The sequence below is a fragment of the Lithobates pipiens genome, unplaced genomic scaffold (genome assembly GCF_037356315.1).
Source record: "Lithobates pipiens isolate NorthernLeopardFrog02 unplaced genomic scaffold, aLitPip1_a1.2 Scaffold_16, whole genome shotgun sequence".
Lineage (NCBI taxonomy): Eukaryota > Metazoa > Chordata > Amphibia > Anura > Ranidae > Lithobates > Lithobates pipiens.
Genome location: NW_027507748.1, coordinates 594,998,182 through 595,017,238, shown reverse-complemented (window position 1 = coordinate 595,017,238; position 19,057 = coordinate 594,998,182). Strand labels below are relative to the sequence as shown.

General features: G+C 43.4%; 1 protein-coding gene across 1 annotated transcript in view; it reads left to right on the top strand.

Annotated features, from left to right (window-relative positions):
• The window catches only part of LOC143983848 (polyunsaturated fatty acid lipoxygenase ALOX15B-like), a 114,675-nt gene that overhangs the window by 19,189 nt on the left and 76,429 nt on the right, over positions 1-19,057 (top strand). The window contains exons 2-4 of the mRNA XM_077483948.1: positions 8,095-8,293; positions 9,228-9,309; positions 12,943-13,071. Of these exons, the coding sequence (XP_077340074.1) occupies positions 8,095-8,293; positions 9,228-9,309; positions 12,943-13,071 (410 nt within the window). The remainder of the gene's footprint in view (positions 1-8,094; positions 8,294-9,227; positions 9,310-12,942; positions 13,072-19,057) is intronic.

Here is a 19,057-nt window from a genome sequence, read left to right as displayed (position 1 = left end):
GTCTTCCCCTCGTTAGTGGTGCCAGCATGGAGCGCAACGCTGGGTCGGATGACAGGCGATGTCTTTTTCCTATGGGAGAGGTCTCGCCCTGTTCACTCGCGACTTCTGGTTCCGGTCGTGGGACGCCATAAACAAACAGCGCGAAAGCTGGTGTCTGCCTCATTCACGCTGTAGCGACAGCTAAGAGGAGCAGTTTCTTGGCGAATCGACTGTTCAGACCAAAGGGATGTCTGAAGACTGGTTCCAGTTCGGCTCGGGGTGATGCCAGCACCAGTCACTCTAAGGTAAGTGGAACCCTGGGGTGGTGTTCCCTTACTACTTCCCGTATAGCTCCACAGGTGATCTCCCCCTCCTTGGATAGGAGGGGAAGAGTTGTATGTCTGGGACCCTGGTTGTGGTTGGTCCTGGGAGGGTGCACTCCTGGTGTCCATTATGGTGTTCATTTTTGCTGGCAGGGGCTGATGCTGGTGGTGGGGTTTTTTTTTTTTTTTTTTTTTTTTTTTGTCGTTTCAGGACAAGTCCATGGAAAAGTCCAAGCCTTCACGTGGGTCCAAGTGCCTTATGTAGAAGTGTATAAAAATCAAACAAATGGTGTTGCGCTACCTGAACTAAATATAATTAAAGTGCTTATGCTTATAGTGACAGTATTATTAAGTGATAAAAGATGATGGTAGATATTAGTGCACTACCTAAAAACGTATGACTAAACTATACTAAATTAGAATAAAAGTGCTTTGTGCTTATATGAAAAATAGTGTTAAATGCGTGGCCCGCTCCCGGGCGCAGTGTCTCCTTATTAAGTAATTATTCCTTTAAATGTGATAATATAAAATATGCACAATTATAATATGGAAAAATCCAAGGGTTGAAGTTTTTCCAACAAATTAATCCTTGAATAATCAAGTGAAAGGGATATCCTGTCTGTTACAACTCGTATGTCAAGAATATCATGTGCTTTACATAAACATGAATATCTCCAAGCAGAGTACATAGAATAATTTCCCTTATATTAAAACGTGAAACACACAATGCATGCTTGAACAAGAAAGCTATGTAAATAAAGTCTTTAGTGAAATAAAATAAAATACAGTGACCAGTGATTATTTGTTTAGCGATCTCCTTAATAGGGAAGATGAAATAAAAAGTCTATGTGAGCTGAAATAAAGTGACCAGTGGCTTATTCAGTGCTTCTCAATGACAGGTGCCAGCAACCGTGTTTTGTGATTCCTGTATCTCCAGTGTACACGGCACACCAGGTAAAGTGGCCCCTTACCTTACTGCTGTAAGGTAAACAGCAAATCAAACAAACAGGGTCCAGGGGTTGTGCCCTAATTCCGATGATTCAGAGACCTCTATGGATGCTATTGAAGCCTAAGATCCATATGGAAACTATCTGAGAAATAAACCCAGCCGAGGGGACCCATACCCATCTACCAGGAATTGGGGCACAACCCCTGGACCCCCCTGGACCCTGTTTGTTTGATTTGCTGTTTACCTTACAGCAGTAAGGTAAGGGGCCACTTTACCTGGTGTGCCGTGTACACTGGAGATACAGGAATCACAAAACATGGTTGCTGGCACCTGTCATTGAGAAGCACTGAATAAGCCACTGGTCACTTTATTTCAGCTCACATATAGACTTTTTTTTATTTCATCTTCCCTATTAAGGAGATCGCTAAACAAATAATCACTGGTCACTGTATTTTATTTCACTAAAGACTTTATTTACATAGCTTTCTTGTTCAAGCATGCATTGTGTGTTGCATGTTTTAATATAAGGGAAATTATTCTATGTACTCTGCTTGGAGATATTCATGTTTATGTAAAGCACATGATATTGACATACGAGTTGTAACAGACAGGATATCCCTTTCACTTGATTATTCAAGGATTAATTTGTTGGAAAAACTTCACAACCCTTGGATTTTTCCATATTATAATTGTGCATATTTTATATTATCACATTTATTTAAAGGAATAATTTATTACTTAATAAGGAGACACTGCTACCGGGAGTGGGCCACTCATATAACACTATTTTTCATATAAGCACAAAGCACTTTTATTCTAATTTAGTATAGTTTAGTCATACGTTTTAGGTAGTGCACTAATATCTACCATTATCTTTTATCACTTAATACTGTCACTATAAGCATAAGCACTTTAATTATATTTAGTTCAGGTAGCGCAACACCGTTTGATATATATATATATATATATAATATAATATAATATAATATAATATAATATAATATAATATAATATAATATAATATAATATAATATAATATAATATAATATAATATAATATAATATAATATAATATAATATAATATAATATAATATAATATAATATAATATAATATAATATAATATAATATAATATAATATAATATAATATAATATAATATAATATAATATAATATAATATAATATAATATAATATAATATAATATAATATAATATAATTATCTGGGGGTTAGGGTTTATACCCCTGCTGGTGGTTTTCTGCAACCTACCCTTACAAATAGTTTAGGCCCTTGACAGCGCGGGGATACTCTAACTTATTATGTAGAAGTGTGTTAGGGGAATCCTGGGGGAAAGTATTATGCAGGAATTGCATTGAGGGCTTGGTCAAAGTTCTAGTCTGGTGGCTTCTGTTAAAGAGCTCTCCAGCACTTTTCAGTCTTTTAAAACCTTGTTTGAGAATTTCCAGCCTGTACAGCCTCCAGCTAGTCCTCTGCCAGCACAACAGGATGTTGCACCTGGCCCCTTGGCAGGTCCCTCTGCTAATGATGGGTTGCCTGGGGGTAGCGGAACGATACTAGAGGATGAGCAGGTTAGCGAATCCTCACTCTTCTGAGTCTGAGGGAGAGGAGGTAGATGGCGAGTCCTCCAGATCCTCCCATTACAAGCTCTCCTTGAAGGAAGTGGAGGAGCTCCTGGGATTCACACTATATTCACACTATATTCACACTATATTCACACTACGTATCCAAGAAGAGAAACCCCAGTCTCTGCATGACCAGATGTATGAAGGTCTAGGAGAACCAAAGAAAAGGGTCTTCCCAGTACATGAAGTTCTGGTAGACACCATTAGGAAGGAATGGTGAGACCCAGAGAGGAAGCCTTTCTTTTCTAGAGCATTGAAACCCAGATTACCTTTTTCAGAGGATGAATCTGCTGTGTGGAACAAATCGCCTAGATTGGATACAGCTTTCTCTCAAGTATCCAGAAGGACCGAAGATATGGGTATGTTAACCGACCCTATTGATAAGAGGATGGACTCTCTCCTCAAGAAGGCTTGGGATTCTTCTTTAAGCAATCTTAAGCCTGCCATGGCTGTCAGTGTTGGCACGCAACATGGTACACTGGTTGACTCAAAAGCTCATTGAGGCAGGCACTGCAAAATAGACCATTCTTTCCTCTTCCAAAGCTTTTAAAAGGAGTCTCATACATAGCAGATGCGTCAGCAGAATCAGTCCGCGTGTCTGCTAGGTCCTCTGCATTGGCCAATTCAGCCAGAAGGGCACTTTGGTTAAAGACTTGGCAAGCGGGCAATGCCTCAAAGATCAAACTTTGTGGTATTCCCTTCACGGGGGATTTACTGTTCGGGCCAGACTTGGTGGCTGTCCTTAATCGGACAGCAGATAAAAAGGCTTTTCCTTTTTAGATTTTTCCCCTATTTTTTTTTTTTTTTTCTTTAAAGACTCGCCCACAAAGGAAGATTTTCTGAGGACAAAGTCCCTGAAGAAGGTCTGGACCAACAAGGGCGGAGGACATGGGGGAGCCATTTTTCTCCCTCCTGAGCAGTCCCAAAAGGCCCAATGACATGTTAACCCAGGTGGGAGGAAGACTGGGGCTTTCCTTCCACAGTGGGAGTCTGTTACCTCCAATCCTTTTATTCTAGGCATTATAAGGAGGGGGTACAGACTGCAGTTCTCAAATCCCCCCCCACAGACTGTTAATCACAGACCTGCCAAGGTGTGCAGAGAAGGCAGCAGCCCTTCTGGCCTCTCTGAAGGATTTGGAGCAGCAGAATGTGATATCACGGATCCCTCCTGGGGAGGTAGGCACAGGGTTTTATTCCCACGTTTTCATGGTCAAAAAGCTTTCAGGGAAGTTCAGGCTGATCCTGAACCTGAAACCTTTGAATCTGTCAATCTGCTACAAAAGGTTTTCGGATGGATTCCATTTTTCCGTGAAGGCACTGCTTCCTCCAAATTGCTTCATGGCATCCATAGACCTAAGACGCCCATCTGCACATTCCAATTGCCGAGGACAGCCAGAGATTCCTCGGGTTGGCAGTAAGGTCCAGGTCAGAAATGGTGCACCTTAAATTTTGGGCTATACTCTCCCTACCCCCCCCCCCCCCCCCCGGGTATTCACCAAAGTTACAGAGGAGGCCCTGGCCTTTCTGTGACTCAAGGGAATCTGTGGTAGCATATCTGGAACTCCAGGGACATCATGTGCAGGTCTGTTCAGACAAGTCTTCAGCAGTTGCTTACATCAATTGGTAGGGGGGCACAAGAAGCAGCTCTTTGCTCTCTAACGGAAGCAATATTCAGCTGGGCGGAGGTAACAGTACGCTCTCTGCAGTACACCTGAAAGGAGAGCTAAATTGGAGAGCAGACTTCCTCAGCAGGAAAAAGCTGAGGGAGCGACTGGGTCTTGAATCTTGAAATTACAGGTTGATTGTCCAGAGGTGGGGGAGACTGTCCGTGGACCTTTTTGCGTCAAGGGAAAACACAAAAGCTCCTTTTCTCTCTGAATTGGGGGATGGAACAATAGGAGTGGATGCTCTCTCAGAGATGGCCTTTTACTAAGTGCTATGCCTTTCCCCCTCCCATGTTGCTGGCAGTTCTGAGGAAATTCCAGTTAGAGGATACAACTCTGATCTTGATAGCCCCACACTGGCCCAGGAGGCCTTTTGTTTTCTGTACTAGAGAAGCTTGCGGTAGAACCACCTTGGATACTTCCGGTCAGGGAGTATATACTCTTCCAAGGCCCAATCTGCTGCCCTCAGGTTGAGAGGTGGAGTCTGGCAGCCTGGCTACTGAAGAGGAGATGCTGAAAAGCAAGGGGTTCTCCAAAAATTCTGAATTCTAGAAAGGAAGACGCGTAGGATTTATGGAAGGTATGGAAAAAATTCAATTCCTGGTGTGCGTAGAGCTCCTTAAACATTAATAGTCCAGTAGCAGTACTGGAGTTCCTACAGAGGGGGGCAGATGAGGGACTGGCTCTCAGTACGCTTAAAGGTCAGGTTTCTGCTTTAAGTGTTTTTTTCTGGAGCAGTAATTGGCAGCGAACCCTTGGGTCTCCAGGTTCTTTAAAGGGTTAAGTAGACAGACCAGTCAGTTTACATCCTTTTCCAGTTTGGGATTTCTTTAGTTTTACAGGCTCTTACAGAGGATCCTTTATTAGTTCTTGTACAGTAAAATTTTTAACCCTCAAGACAGTTTGTTTTGGTAGCTATCACTACCGCAAGAAGGGTCAGTGAGTTAGAAGCCCTCTCAAGGAGAACACCCTTTTTTCAGGTTTTTCTGGATCGGATTATTTTTAAAACCGATCTGGCCTTTTTGCCAAAGGTATCTTCAAATTTCCATAGAAGTCAGGAAATCAGTTTGCCCACTTTCTGTTTGAATCCTGTGAGGGAACAGGAACATGTCTTCCACAAGTTAGATGTCAGGAGGTGTGTGTTAAAGTACCTGGAGGTTACGGAGCAATTCAGGAAATCCGATTCTTTCTTTTTCAAGGGCTAGGAAGGGTTCTAAAGCCTCTAGAAATACTATAGCCAGGTGGATTAGGTTGGCAATCAGTCAAGCATACATAGCAAAAGGTATTAGGGCCCATTCCACTAGGGCTATGGCTACCTCACAAGCAGAGTGGGCTGGTGCTACACCCGAGCAGATCTGCAGAGCAGCAACATGGTCAAGTTTTAAGACTTTCGTTAAGCACTACAGATTGGACTTATTGTCTGCCCAGGACCAGGCCTTTGGGTGTAAGGTCCTGCAAGCAGTGGTCCCACCCTAGGGTAAGTGCTCGCTTATCCTCAAGTGTGCTGTCCTGAAAGACGAAAGTAGGAAAATCGAAGTTGCATACCGGTAACGTTTTTCCAGGAGTCTTTCAGGACAGTACCAGTACCCACCCAAAATAAGGTCTTTACCATTAGGACATAAGAGCATCAGGTATGTGTAATGTTTGTTTGTCTCCCTAGTCTGGCCGGAGGTGCTCGTGCAAAAGCTGAAGGGCTGGAGGGAAGGTGTGGTTTTAAAGATCTGGTGGAGGCGGTGTTTCCTGAGAAGGGAGGAGCCGAGGTCTCATGTGCTGTACTGAAAGACTCCTGTAAAAAACGTTACCTGTATGTAACTTGGATATTATTTTATTTTTTTTTAATACCCGAGTGTACAAAGATTGTGAATAATGCAATTAAAGTGCTGTGCTCCAAACATGTGCATACAGTGCCTTGAAAAAGTATTTATAGCCTTTGAAATTTTCCACATTTTGTCATGTTATCCCCTTTTTTTTTTTTTTTTTTTTTTTTACGTATTTGGTGGTTTTATGTGGGGAACATATGGGGAAAGACACAAGGTTAAAAACCAAGACCCATCAATGGGGTTTTTTTTTTTTTTTTAAATAAGTCTTTGATAACAAACATAAGTGTCTCTAATAATCCATGCTGCTCATTTAAATGCTCCCAAATTGTGCATAGTGAACTACAGTACACCACCTCCCTGAACAGATCCCGTGCTCTCTTCTGCTCACACAAGCTATGTACTCACCAGAATCTCATGACCCTCTTATCCTAATAAGTGGGTTTGTGCTGTCACTCTAGGCAGCCTTTCAGGTCACCTTCAAATCTTGGGTCTCTGCACCCTTTAATCCTCAAAGTACTTTTTGGCCATCATGAGTAAACAATGTAATAGAATGCAATAATGTAGACCTTTTTTATTTTAAAAAAAATGAATGTATAAACTCCAAGTGCACAGTCGCATTAAAAACAAATATGCCAGCATTTAACATGGTTACTATGCCACTTTGATCCAAGATGGCCATCGATGACACAACTTCCAGCATGTGTTCTACAGGCCGGTGTTTCATAAGATTAGCTGACCCGTCAGAATATGTAACAAAAATGACGTTCCATTGCTGCCATCTTATTACACCCTGCACTCCTCTGTAAATACACTGAGAAGAGGGGCACACGGACATCTTACACCCATCAGTTTTGCATTTCAGACTTGTAACAGTAAACTGATCTTGTATAGTGAAATGCAGTATTTGGAAATCCATTGTACCATTACATGTTTAAAATTCAACATCTAAGCAGTTCAGATTTCTAAATACTGCATTTCACCTCAACGCTGTTAAAAATAAGTGTTAAATGCAAAACTCCAGTGGGTGTAACAAGATGGCTGCTTGCCCCATCTGTGTATCCTTACTGTGGAGTGCAGGGTGTAGCAAGATGTTGACAGAACATCATTTTGTTGCACATTCAGATGTGTCGCCTAATCCGCTGAAACTGGAGGTGATGCAGGTGGATAAGTTGTCACGATGAATAGCCCTGCCCAATGTGTTTTGTCCAATTGATGTTGGGAATGTTTAGCGTGCGCCCTCTGCATCTTTATATGTACTAATTTTATTTAGTGTTTACTATTTCCACAATCTTGTTACTCTTTGGTACCCTCTTGTACCTTGCTCATCTGCATCAAAGAAAACACCACTGCTACGCTCTCATGTTTCCACCAGCTAAATCCATTCACTCTACTTACAAACTAGACACTGGAAAATATGGGGATATTGTTTCCCAGGGTTCGGGAAAATTATTCTCAACACTTTAAAAAATATAAAGGCTACCAATGAAACCTAAAGCTTTAACACTTGAGAGAAAAATATTGGTAAGACTTATTAAAACTTAACTTATTAAAGTTTGTTGTGGCTTTCGCTATGTTTTATTCTGCTGAATATTTGACATTTCACTTGGTCTTTAATCAGCTTTTGTCTATCTCTACCAGCACGCTCTTTGAATGATCCATGATCAGTGCTTAGATTTGTAGTGTGCAGAGCTCTTAGATTCCAATTTTGGCTTTTCCAGGTGACAGAGTTTAATATCGCTGTAAATAAAGACCTCGGAGAGCTCCTGATGGTTAAGCTGTCCATGGAGCGCTACCTAAATTTCCCTCTGGATCCCTGGTACTGCAATTATGTCACAGTGACCTGTCCCAAAGACCAACTTTACAAATTCCCATTGTATCAGTGGATATTCAAATCTGTGGAGATCCCAGAAGGGAAGGGTAAGATGTGACTTTATCATTATTATACTGGAAATGTATTTAACTGTCTATTGTAGGTATTTTTCTGAGGCAGATATGAAATATTACCAATAACATTGAGTCTAATTATGGAGATCTTTAAAGTGCTACAAAAACTCCCTGCGAAAGAACTTGCCTCTAACGGCCCATAGCAGCATGTCTACAGCAAACAAGTACTTTCAAACATTTGTATACACCTTTTTTTTTTTTTTCCCTCCTCTTCGGGGGGGAGGTGTAGGGTGTTGGGAGGTGGAGGGCTTTACCTATTTACCTTGCAGTCTGGACCCCGCGTTGTATGTTATCCACTCCTGACCCCTGCACTACTTCTTCAGCATTACATACTTGTAACCTAGAGCATTGTATGCCTGGGTTTAACTATACCCATTCAAGTCCCTCTCAATTTGGCCTCACCCACCCATCAGTGTGGTGTACTATGTGCTTATATCAGATTTATACTATACTTTGCCCCCCATATTTGTCCCAACAAGGGACAGATTTTCTATAGTAATGTTTGAAGATGACTTCACACCTGTAGAAAAAGCAGAGCCTGGCTCAGACTTTTGGAAACTAGACTGTATGGCTCCCTGTAGACTGAATCCCGGACATCCGAGAATGGTGGGGGCAGGTAAAATACATTTTATAAGATAACTGTACTAAACCCACTGTTTTGTTTTTCTAATAGTATATTCCTAGTTCCACCCATAACATTAAACTAGTTTAGTAACATATCAAGTCTTTTAATGTCTGCACCAGACTGAGCATCTAATGCACGGCTGCTATGGGCTACAGTAACTTTTTGGTATCTGATCCTGCAGAGCACAAACATTAACTGTCTGTTTGGTACATCTGTCAGATTTATGTGCTAAATGGGGGAATTGTGGTAGCAAATGTGACTGTATAATCTGTTCTGTTTCAGGTGTTGTGATAACTAAGAATATTCACCCTGCTCTCCAGCAACAAAGAAAATTAGAATTGGAGATGAATAGAGAGACACACAAGTGAGTGATCGGCACATACGTTCTCTGTATGGTGAGAGGGGGGTTGTCCATTATAGGACAGTTCATTTTCACTCGCATCTTGCTAATGACATAACTTCTGCTCCAGCCTTCCTGCTGATTGTGTTTAACCACTTTCAGACCGGACCATTTTGCTGGTAAATGACCAGAGGTCTTTTTACACTTTGGCACTGCGCTGTTTTAACTGGTAATTGCGCGGTCATGCAATGTTGTACCCAAACAAAATTTGCGTCCTTTTCTTCCCACAAATAGAGCTTTCTTTTGATGGTATTTGATTGCCTCTGCGATTTTTATTTTTTGCGATATAAACGTAAAAAGACCGCAAATTTTGAAAAATGATATTTTCTACTTTTTGTTATTAGAAAAATCCAATAAACTCAATTTTAGTCATACATTTAGGCCAAAATGTATTCAGCCACATGTCTTTGGTAAAAAAAAAGTCAATAATTGTATATTTATTGGTTTGCGCAAAAGTTGTCACATCTACAAACTAAGGTACGTTTTCTGGAATTTACGCAGCTTTTAGTTTACGACTGCCTATCTCATTTCTTGAGGTGCTAAAATGGCAGGGCAGTACAAAACCCCCCCAAATGACCCCATTTTGGAAAGTAGACCCCCTAAGGAAATTGATAAGAGGCATGTTGAGCCCATTGAATATTTTATTTTTTTGCCTCAAGCGATTGAATAATGACAAAAAAAAAATTTTTTTTTTTTTTTTTTACACAAAGTTGTCACTAAATGATATATTGCTCACACATGCTATGGGCGTATGTGAAATGACACCCCAAAATAAATTCTGCTGCTTCTCCTGAGTATGGGGATACCACATATGTGGGACTTTTTGGGAGCCTAGCCGCGTACGGGGCCCCGAAAACCAAGCACCGCCTTCAGGCTTTCTAAGGGCGTTACAGTTTTGAAGGCCATAAAATGCCAAGATGGCACAAACCCCCCCCAAATGACCCCATTTTGGAAAGTAGACACCCCTAAATTTAGGGGTACACTAGTGAGACTAGGTAATAAATGGCGGGTGCCCTGAAACTATAAAAAAATAACTAACCAACCAGCGTCACCTGTAACAGTTATATGGTGATCACTGGTGAAAGGGTTAACTAGGGGGCAATTAGGGGGCTTTATGCGGTAGTATATGGGGGTCCCTGGCGCTATAAAAAGCTGCAGCGAACCTAAATACCTACCTGCCTAACTAGCGTCACCTGTGACACTAATACAGCGATCAGAAAAACGATCGCTTATTAGGCTGGGTTCACACTGGAGCGATGCGGGAACGCCACGAATGCGCGGCGGGTTCCCGCATCGCATGCCTCCCGGCGGCAGTTCACACTGCCCTATGCGAACTGCTGGGAGTGTCAGTGAAATGTTACTGACACCCCCAGATCAGTTCGCATATCGCAGTGCGATCTGCAAACTCGGATCGCATGGTGTGAACACCCATGCGATCCGATTCTGCTGCCGGCCAAAAAAAGGGTCCCGTGCGAATGTGCGGCGGGTGCGGCGAATGGCTGAACTCGAATCGCACAGAGATCGGATGTGATTTGCACTGCAGTGCGGTGCGAATCACATTCGTTCTCATAAACCGCTGCAATGTGAACCCAGCCTTAGTGACACTGGCGACGGGGGGTGATCACGGGGTTAAACCTTTATTGGGGGGGTTAGGGGGGTACATTAGAACTAAAGGGGGCTAACTCTAACTGCCCTAACAGTTATTACAGTCACAAATGACACCAATGCAAAAAAAAAAAAAAAAAAAGACATTGGTGTCACTGTGACTGGGGGGCAGGGGTAATTGGGGGGGTGATCGGGGGGTAAAGGGGGGGTGTGAGTGTGCCTGGCATGTTCTACTGTGTGTGTAGAGTGTTGGTGCAACTCACCGATCCGCTCTCCTCCGTGTCGGAACGAAAAATACCGACACGGAGGAGAGAATACATCACTTCCTCTCCTGTGTTTACATTACAGGAGAGGAAGTGATGTCACCGGGGATTTCTATTCGTCGGGAGCGATCGCGAGGGGGTGGCCATGAATGAATGGCCGCCCCCTCGTCCCGGATCGCTCCCGGACGAAAACCGACCGCCGCAGGCACCGGGCGGGGGCCCGATCGGGCCCCCGACCCGCGGGAGGCAAGGGACGTACATGTATGTCCTTATGCCTGCCCGTGCCATTCTACCGACGTACATCGGCGTGCGGCGGTCGGCAACTGGTTAAAGAATTCCAGGTGTGATACATTGTATTGCTGGATACACTGGAATTTGATGCTCAGTGCGAACAAAGCATTTCCTGAATGAATGGCGTTCTCTGATTCGGTGAGGTAGAGAGCATGTTAGTCCCTTGCCTGTTCACATCATCCAGTCCGAATGCTTTACATTCATTAAGAAATTGCAAAGCTTTTTAGGAATGAAGTGCTTGCTGAACGGCTGACCTCCTATATGCAAAAGACATCACAATGACCACCCAGCAAGGGACCTGGAAGTAAATGGAGATCACTGGATTGGCGGTGTCATAACTTTTTTTTTTTTTTGCCCAACCTTTGACCTCTGCTGCTACTAGTGTATATTAGATTTGTTGTGTTAATCATTTCTCTTGTCTTAGACTAAACAACAAAATGCGTACATGCTTCTAAGCCCTGCTATGGGTACAAACAACAAAAATATACAGTATCTGACAATTGAGTACTCACGCATTTTTTGTAAATGTTCTACTTTTTTCTTATGTGACAACACTGAAGAAAAGACAATTTTATACAATGTAAAGTAGTGAGTGTACAGCTTGTCTAACGGTGTAAATTTGCTGTCCCCTCAAAATAACGCAACACACAGCTATTAATATCTAAACCGCTGGCAACAAAAGTGAGTACACCCCTAAGTGAATGTCGAAATTGGGCCCAATTAGCCATTTTCCCTCCCTGATGTCATGTGACTCATTAGTGTTACAAGGTCTCAGGTGTTAAATTTGGTGTTTTTTCGCTCTTTCTGGTCACTGAAAGTTAAGCGTGGCACCACCATGGCAAAGACTTCTGAGAATCTGAAGAAAAGAATTGTTGCTCTACATAAATATGGCCTAGGCTATAACAAGGTTACCACTTTTGTTGCCAGCAGTTTAAACGTAATTGGCTGGATTATTTTGAGGGGACAGCAAATGTAGAATATTATACAAGCTGAACACTCTCTACTTTACATTGTAGCAAAGTGTCATTTCTTCAGTGTCACATTAAAATATAATTTACAAATGTGTGAGGGGTGTTATCTTGTAGATTCTGTACATATGCATTATTGCTGCAATTGCCAGGAGCATTTATTTTTGATTGCTCTTGGGTGGAGGGTTATGGTAATAAAAAAAAATGTATTCTACTATTGTACAAATTTTTCCTTTGATAAATAAAATCAGGAGATGCCAACCATTTAGCACCAAGTGAAATCCCAATTAGTATCAATAATATGGATGTGCTAAGTAATTGCGATGGTATGTACAGTATTTTTTTTTTTTTTTTTTAAGTTGTGTCCAAGATGCAAAACTGTTCAGATATTTAGGTTTATTTAGACTGGTTGTAACTAAATGCTGACTTGGTTCTATTAACTGGCACCTAATAGATTATTTATTATGTAGGTGGAAAGTTTATGCAGAAGGTGCCCCTCATTGCATTGATGTAACCAATGATGATCCACAGAATCTGCCTCCTAATGACCAGTACTCCTTCCAGAAGCTGGCCCATTTTGGTTCTACATCATATTCCACGTATGTATCGAGCATCTATTGACCTGCAAAAACCCTGACAATATAAAATGTCAGTAAACCCACTGCCGCCTATTTTTGGTATAGGGCAACATAAGCTGCAGTCTGTACTGTAGGAAATGTGAAAATATTGGCTAGTAACTTATTCTCTGCAGGCATGTGATCTTTATTTGCTATGTATGACATCGTGAGCTCAATGGGTGGAGCAATTGGGTAACGCCACTGAAGGAAAGTTCCTTTGTTTTCCTATGCCTGCACAGAGCTGATTGGCACTGTTGTGGGTTGGTAGGAAAATATTCAAATTTAAATGACTCGATAAGCAACATTTAAGCCATGTAAAATAACTAGCAAATTACAAATTTTTAAAATGGAGGTGCATTTATTTTTTTTCTGATTGCCAGCCCGTGTCAAACTCGTGAGCCACTCGCAATCCAACACTCGTTATGTCTGCACATACTGAAAAGCCAGAGGGTTGGTTGCTACAACATTGACACTAGTAATGGAAATGTGCATTGATTAAAGGTTGGGGAAAACTGTTAGAAATCAAAATAAAAATGGGGTTTGAGAACCTAGGCTCAGCAGGGACCGGCTGAGATTTCAGCCATCTATGGGCTAGCTGATTGTACCCAAATTGTTCCATTGACTTGGGTAAAAACAGCCGGTCAGATTTCTACATGCAATTATTGCCAGTAGCTATAGCCTCTAGAAATCATGGTGCTCTCCTTCCAGGGACAGCTTCCTGCATTTCAAATTATTTAGAGCTAAACTTCAGAAACTTTTAAAATACATAGTGTAGCGCTGACCCCCGAAGGAGCTTCTGGTTTTTATTGGGCTTACCATTGCCTCACCTGCTTGCTTCTCCGTCTCAGGGGTCCTGTTGTAAAGAATGTTATCTCCAACGCTTGGTCCTTTTTTCCAAGATTTATTTGAGAAACAAAGTTTTGCAATAGGGTTAAGGGGAGTTTAGGTACCATGTGATTGCAGGATAGAGGTATTTCTGTAATCCAGAGGACAAACTGCTTCCACAGACTGGATCTAGCAATCGCTGGATAGGCCTCTCACTGACCTAGCAGCCGGTGAGATGCTCCAACAAAGTCTCTGCCACAGACTTGTCAATTTAAATGAACTTCTTGAGAAATTAGTTGTCAAACAGTACTAGTTTCCTTCAGCCGAACTGGTGATACTGTGATAGGTGACCCAGCTTGCGTCCTCCAACTGAGTCTCCAGGCTGTTCCAGAGATACCAGCCTTGTTCGGTCCTCTCCTGAAAAAGTCCTACCCTGGATCCTCCAGTCACTTGTCTTCTTTCCGCAGGCAAAAGACGGCACAGGACCACCCCTGGATCGGTAGGCCATGAGTCTTTTGGGCCTACCCTTTCAGTTGCAAAGCCTTGGGCCACGGCACACAACCCAGGCCAGGAGGGCCATGAGGTTGGGATAACTAACCCCAGAAAAGAGCACCTTAAATACTCCACCCAGAATGCACAGTGGGTGAACCACTCCCACTGAACTATTTCCGAGCAAAAAGGGTATTCAATGCATCCAGCCTGTTGCATTTCCACCACACTTACTGGTGGTGACAGTGACACCTACAGCCAAGTGGAAACTAGCACAACCCAGCTGAACTGGTACAGAAACCAGAACTTTGAAATAATTTGTCTGAGCCAAACTGCATCTTCAGGCAACTTAAATTTGCAAAAACAAAAGCGTCTGCTCATTAGGAGCAGGGTGCTACAGTGTCATTTTTACATGAGTGATTTGTATTTCTGCCAATTCAGTCCAGAGATTAAAAATGCTCTACCACACATCATGGCCCTGTCGTATAGCATATAGGAGACCTGATTTTTAACTGTTGCAGTTCTTTAAAGCCCCCAATGGTGAGTCCACTCCGTCGTTCTGCTGTCTGCTCCTATCAGCATGTTCCTTGCACTGCAGTACAGCCATAGCTCCCAACTGCCCCCTTTGTCCCTCTTTCCTTATATTGGACTAATATATATAGTTGTGTATAGAAAATGAACTGCTTATCAGTGTTTCTAAGTTGCTGCATTTGGAAATGCCAAAAGCCAGTATAAACGAATGGTAGTGGTAAAAAATCACTTGTGGGTTTTACTAATCCTTTTTATTGTACAATTCTCTAACCACTTCCCATCTGAGCCAATTCTGACACTTCGCGCATACATGTAAAAATCTACTTTTTCTGAAGTGGTCTTCCAGGACAGCACCCTAAGATGACTGGTCCACCTGACAGCAAAAACAATCAGGTTAAAACCCCTGCCCCTCCCTGTGCTTATCCAGTTTTTGATGGTTCCCCACAGCGAAGCTGGTATTTTCCTCAGACCTGGGACTGGTGGTCTCCCCCCTGGGAGCCAGACCAAAAGCTTGGGAAGCCTCTGGGTCTGGTAGGATATTTCTGTCCTTCCTGGGGAGTCCACCTATCTATTCCTCAGGGGGGCAGCATTTGGAAGAGCCCCCCTGAGAGCTGAAGGACCCTGAGGTGGTGTACCCAGAACTTCAGGGGGCTTTATATTGTCTCGCCTCCTTACCTGTGCAGAGGCCGTGCAGAAAAGGAGTCCTGGTTATCCTTCCTGGTAGCTGAGGGTTATGGAGACTGTCTTCCTCAATCTGTAGCTATACAGTGGTGGCTGGTGCTTCTGGCTGTGTTTGCCCAGCAGCTCCCCCTGTGGCTTGCATGGCCAGTTATTTTTTATTTTTTCTTAACCGGAGTAGATGGGAGAAGGCACCGCTCCTGTAAGCTGAGGGCACTCGGCACAATCTTCCTGGTGTCTCGTGGAGGAATAACATGTCCTCCCTAGAACAGAAAGTGATCTCAGCGTGCCCCGTGTCATTTCTGGTCTCTGGCAAAATGGTAGAGGAAGACTGTCATCACTCTTAAAAGGACAGTCCAGGAGGAGCAGACACCCACTTCTCCTCCTATGCACACCAGCTGCCACTTGGTTGGCAACTGTCGGAGGCTATCCAAAGAAGCTTACTGACACCAGCAGCATGGAGCGTGAGGAGAGACCCGCAGGGTCCATGGCCATGGAGACCATAGGGGGTGAGTCAGACCAGCTGCCAGAGGTTTAGATGGTGTGAGGTACCCCAACTCATGAGTGCTGTTTTGATACCTGTGTAATTCAAGGCAGGACACCACTGCCCTTGGGGTTGCCAGCTGTTATGTTAAATCCTCTAACTGTTCTAAAAGATGCAGGAGCTGTAATAAGTTACCCCTGAACCATTCCAAACACTTTTGCTTTAAATGCCTAAAAAACCTGACAGGGAAGGGAACATCTCGGATTATGAAGGATTTCCTCGCTGTACAAACTGATGCTGTCCACACTTAAGGCTTTTCAGTCCTCCCCTAGGGACTCAAAACCTCAGACCAGTAAGAATGCTTCATCCAGGGGGTCTAGAAGGCAAATCTGAATTTCTCCTTTCTCAGGATTTGGAGGAGGAAGAGTCTGAATCCCCTGAGCAGGGGTTTTCGGATGAGGGTGTAATGGACAGCCAAGAGGGGCATGACTCCAGGTCTAGGCATATTTATTTTTTTCAGCTGACATGGAGGGCCTTCTTGGGGCCATTTATGCATCTGAGGAGATTCAGAAGCCCACTGCTCAGGTCTCTGCCCAAGACAAAATGTATAGAGGCTTAATTAAGCCCCAAACCATTCTTCCAGTACATTCAGCCCTTAAGGCTATTATCCTAAAGGAATGGAAGGAACCTGAGAGGAAGCTCTTGAAATACAACACATGGGAACATAGATGCCCTTTTTACAGAGGAGGATGAGAAGTTCTTCAAAACTCCTAGGCTAGACTCCTCCTTGGCACAGGTTTGTAAGCAGTCTGATCTTTCTTTCCTGGTAACATCAAAGATTGGCGGGATCGGTGGGCTGAATCTATTATACGCAGGGCCTACCGATGCAGCTATGAGCCCTGCGATGGCCTCCGCCTGCATAGCAAGAAATGCCGACATGTGGATCTCTAAATAGACCACATTAGATTAGTTGGATGGCAACAGCACTACCTATGACTATTTAGCAGATGCTGCGGTTGAAATGGTGCATACAACCACCAAATATGGTGCCTTATTGAACTCGTCAAGGAGAGCCCTCTGGGTTAAAACTTGGGATGGGGATAGTTCATCTAAGACATTTTATGTGGCCTCCATTTTTTGAGGGTTCCCTCCTTTTCGGTACCGGCCTAGATAAAGCCCTTGCTAGATTTACCAAAGGGCAGCATATCCGAACTTGCCAGTCAAGCGGTCATAGTGCCGGTCGCAGAGGGTCAGGGTTTTTACTCCACTTTTTGTGGTACCAAAACCCTTGAATGCATTGCCTCATTATATTCCTGCGGTACAAAAAGTTCTGCATGGAGTGTTCCTCAAACACCTCCTCAAGGATGTGTTCATGGAAACTTTAGATTTGAAAGATTCCCATCTTCACGTCCCTATTTTTCAGGATCATCATATCTTCCTGAGATTCGCAATTGCCTCTCCACAGGTAATTCAGCACTGGCAGTTTGCAGCCCTCCCTTTCAGACTGGCATCCAGTCCAAGGGTATTTACAAAGGTCCCATCAGAAATCGTGGCCTTCCGGCATCTCCAGGGAGTAGTGCTGATCCCCCCCCCCCCCCCCCCTATTTAGACTACATTCTGATTTACAATCACAATCGATCAGCTGCTCTCGGATCTAACCAAGGTAGTGTTTTTAGAATCTCTGGGGTGAATCGGCAAAAGGGAAATCCTCAGATTCCTGCCCAGATGAAAATGTATCTAGGATTCCTCAGAACAAAAACTAGGCAAAAACGATCCCATACAGAAGTATGAGGGTTCTGGGCCTAATGACTTAATGTATCCCAGCAGTTCCATGGGCGCAGCTACACCCCAGGACCCTCCAGCACTTCTTCCTATCCTTGGGACAGGGAGAGAAGGTCTCTGGATATAAAGGTTGCCATTCTGGTCGACTATTATCTGGTGGCTTCTTCAGGTTTCAGGAGCCTCCCCTGGGACCCCCCCCGCCCCCCCCCCCCCCGGGACTAGAGTTCTTCAGAAGTTGTTTCTCTCGAAAGGCAGTTTGATTCTAATAATTCTTGGGCCACCAAGGGGCTCTTGGTTTCAACCCTTACAGGGTTGATCCATAACCCCGCCTCTGCACCTACCTGTTCGTGGGACCTTCTCCTTCAGGGTCCAGTCTGCCATCCAGACCCCAGCTTCTTCAGGCTGATGGCCTGGCTTTTGAAAGGCAGAACCTGCGGGAGAAGTGCCTATCGGACAGAGTACTGGATACTCTTCTAAGTAGAAAGCCAGTCACAAGGTGTATTTACGCTAAGACTTGGGTTTTTTTTTTCTTGCAGGTGTCATGTGAAAGGGATGTCCCAACAAATTCCTGCCACTCTGTAATTGCTCCAGGATGGAGCAGATAAGGGACTGGCAACAAAGACCCTTAAGGCAGCAGTTGCAGCCTTGTCCTGTGTTTTGGATGAACACTTGGCGCTAGGCCCCCTGATCAAGAGGTTCTTATTGGTCAGATAAGCTGTCCCCCTGTTCAGCTGTCTAGGTTTCCACCATGGGACATTACCTTTTTGGTTTTAGAGGGGTTAAACAAAGCTCAGTTTTGAGCCAATAGATCAGGTTCCCCTCAATTCTTAACTTTATGTTGACGTTACTATTGGTGATCACATCTACCAGGAGAGTAGGGTGATATTCAGGCCTTTATGATTGAAGAACCATTTTTTTTTCGTTTGCTTGAGAACAGGGTTATACCCCCTGTACTTCCCTAAGGTAGCATCCATGTTCCATACAACTCAAGTAGTGCTTCCTTTCGTTACAATCCCCAAAATGAGGGAAATTTATTTTCATTATCTGGATGTCAGATGTTGTCTTAATTAGAAAGTTACTTTCGAAGGTCCATCTATTAGTTTTTTCAAAGTAATCTTCCAGGATGGCTTGCAGAGAAGGGCTCCTCTCACCTAGCACAGGAAACATATTATCCACATT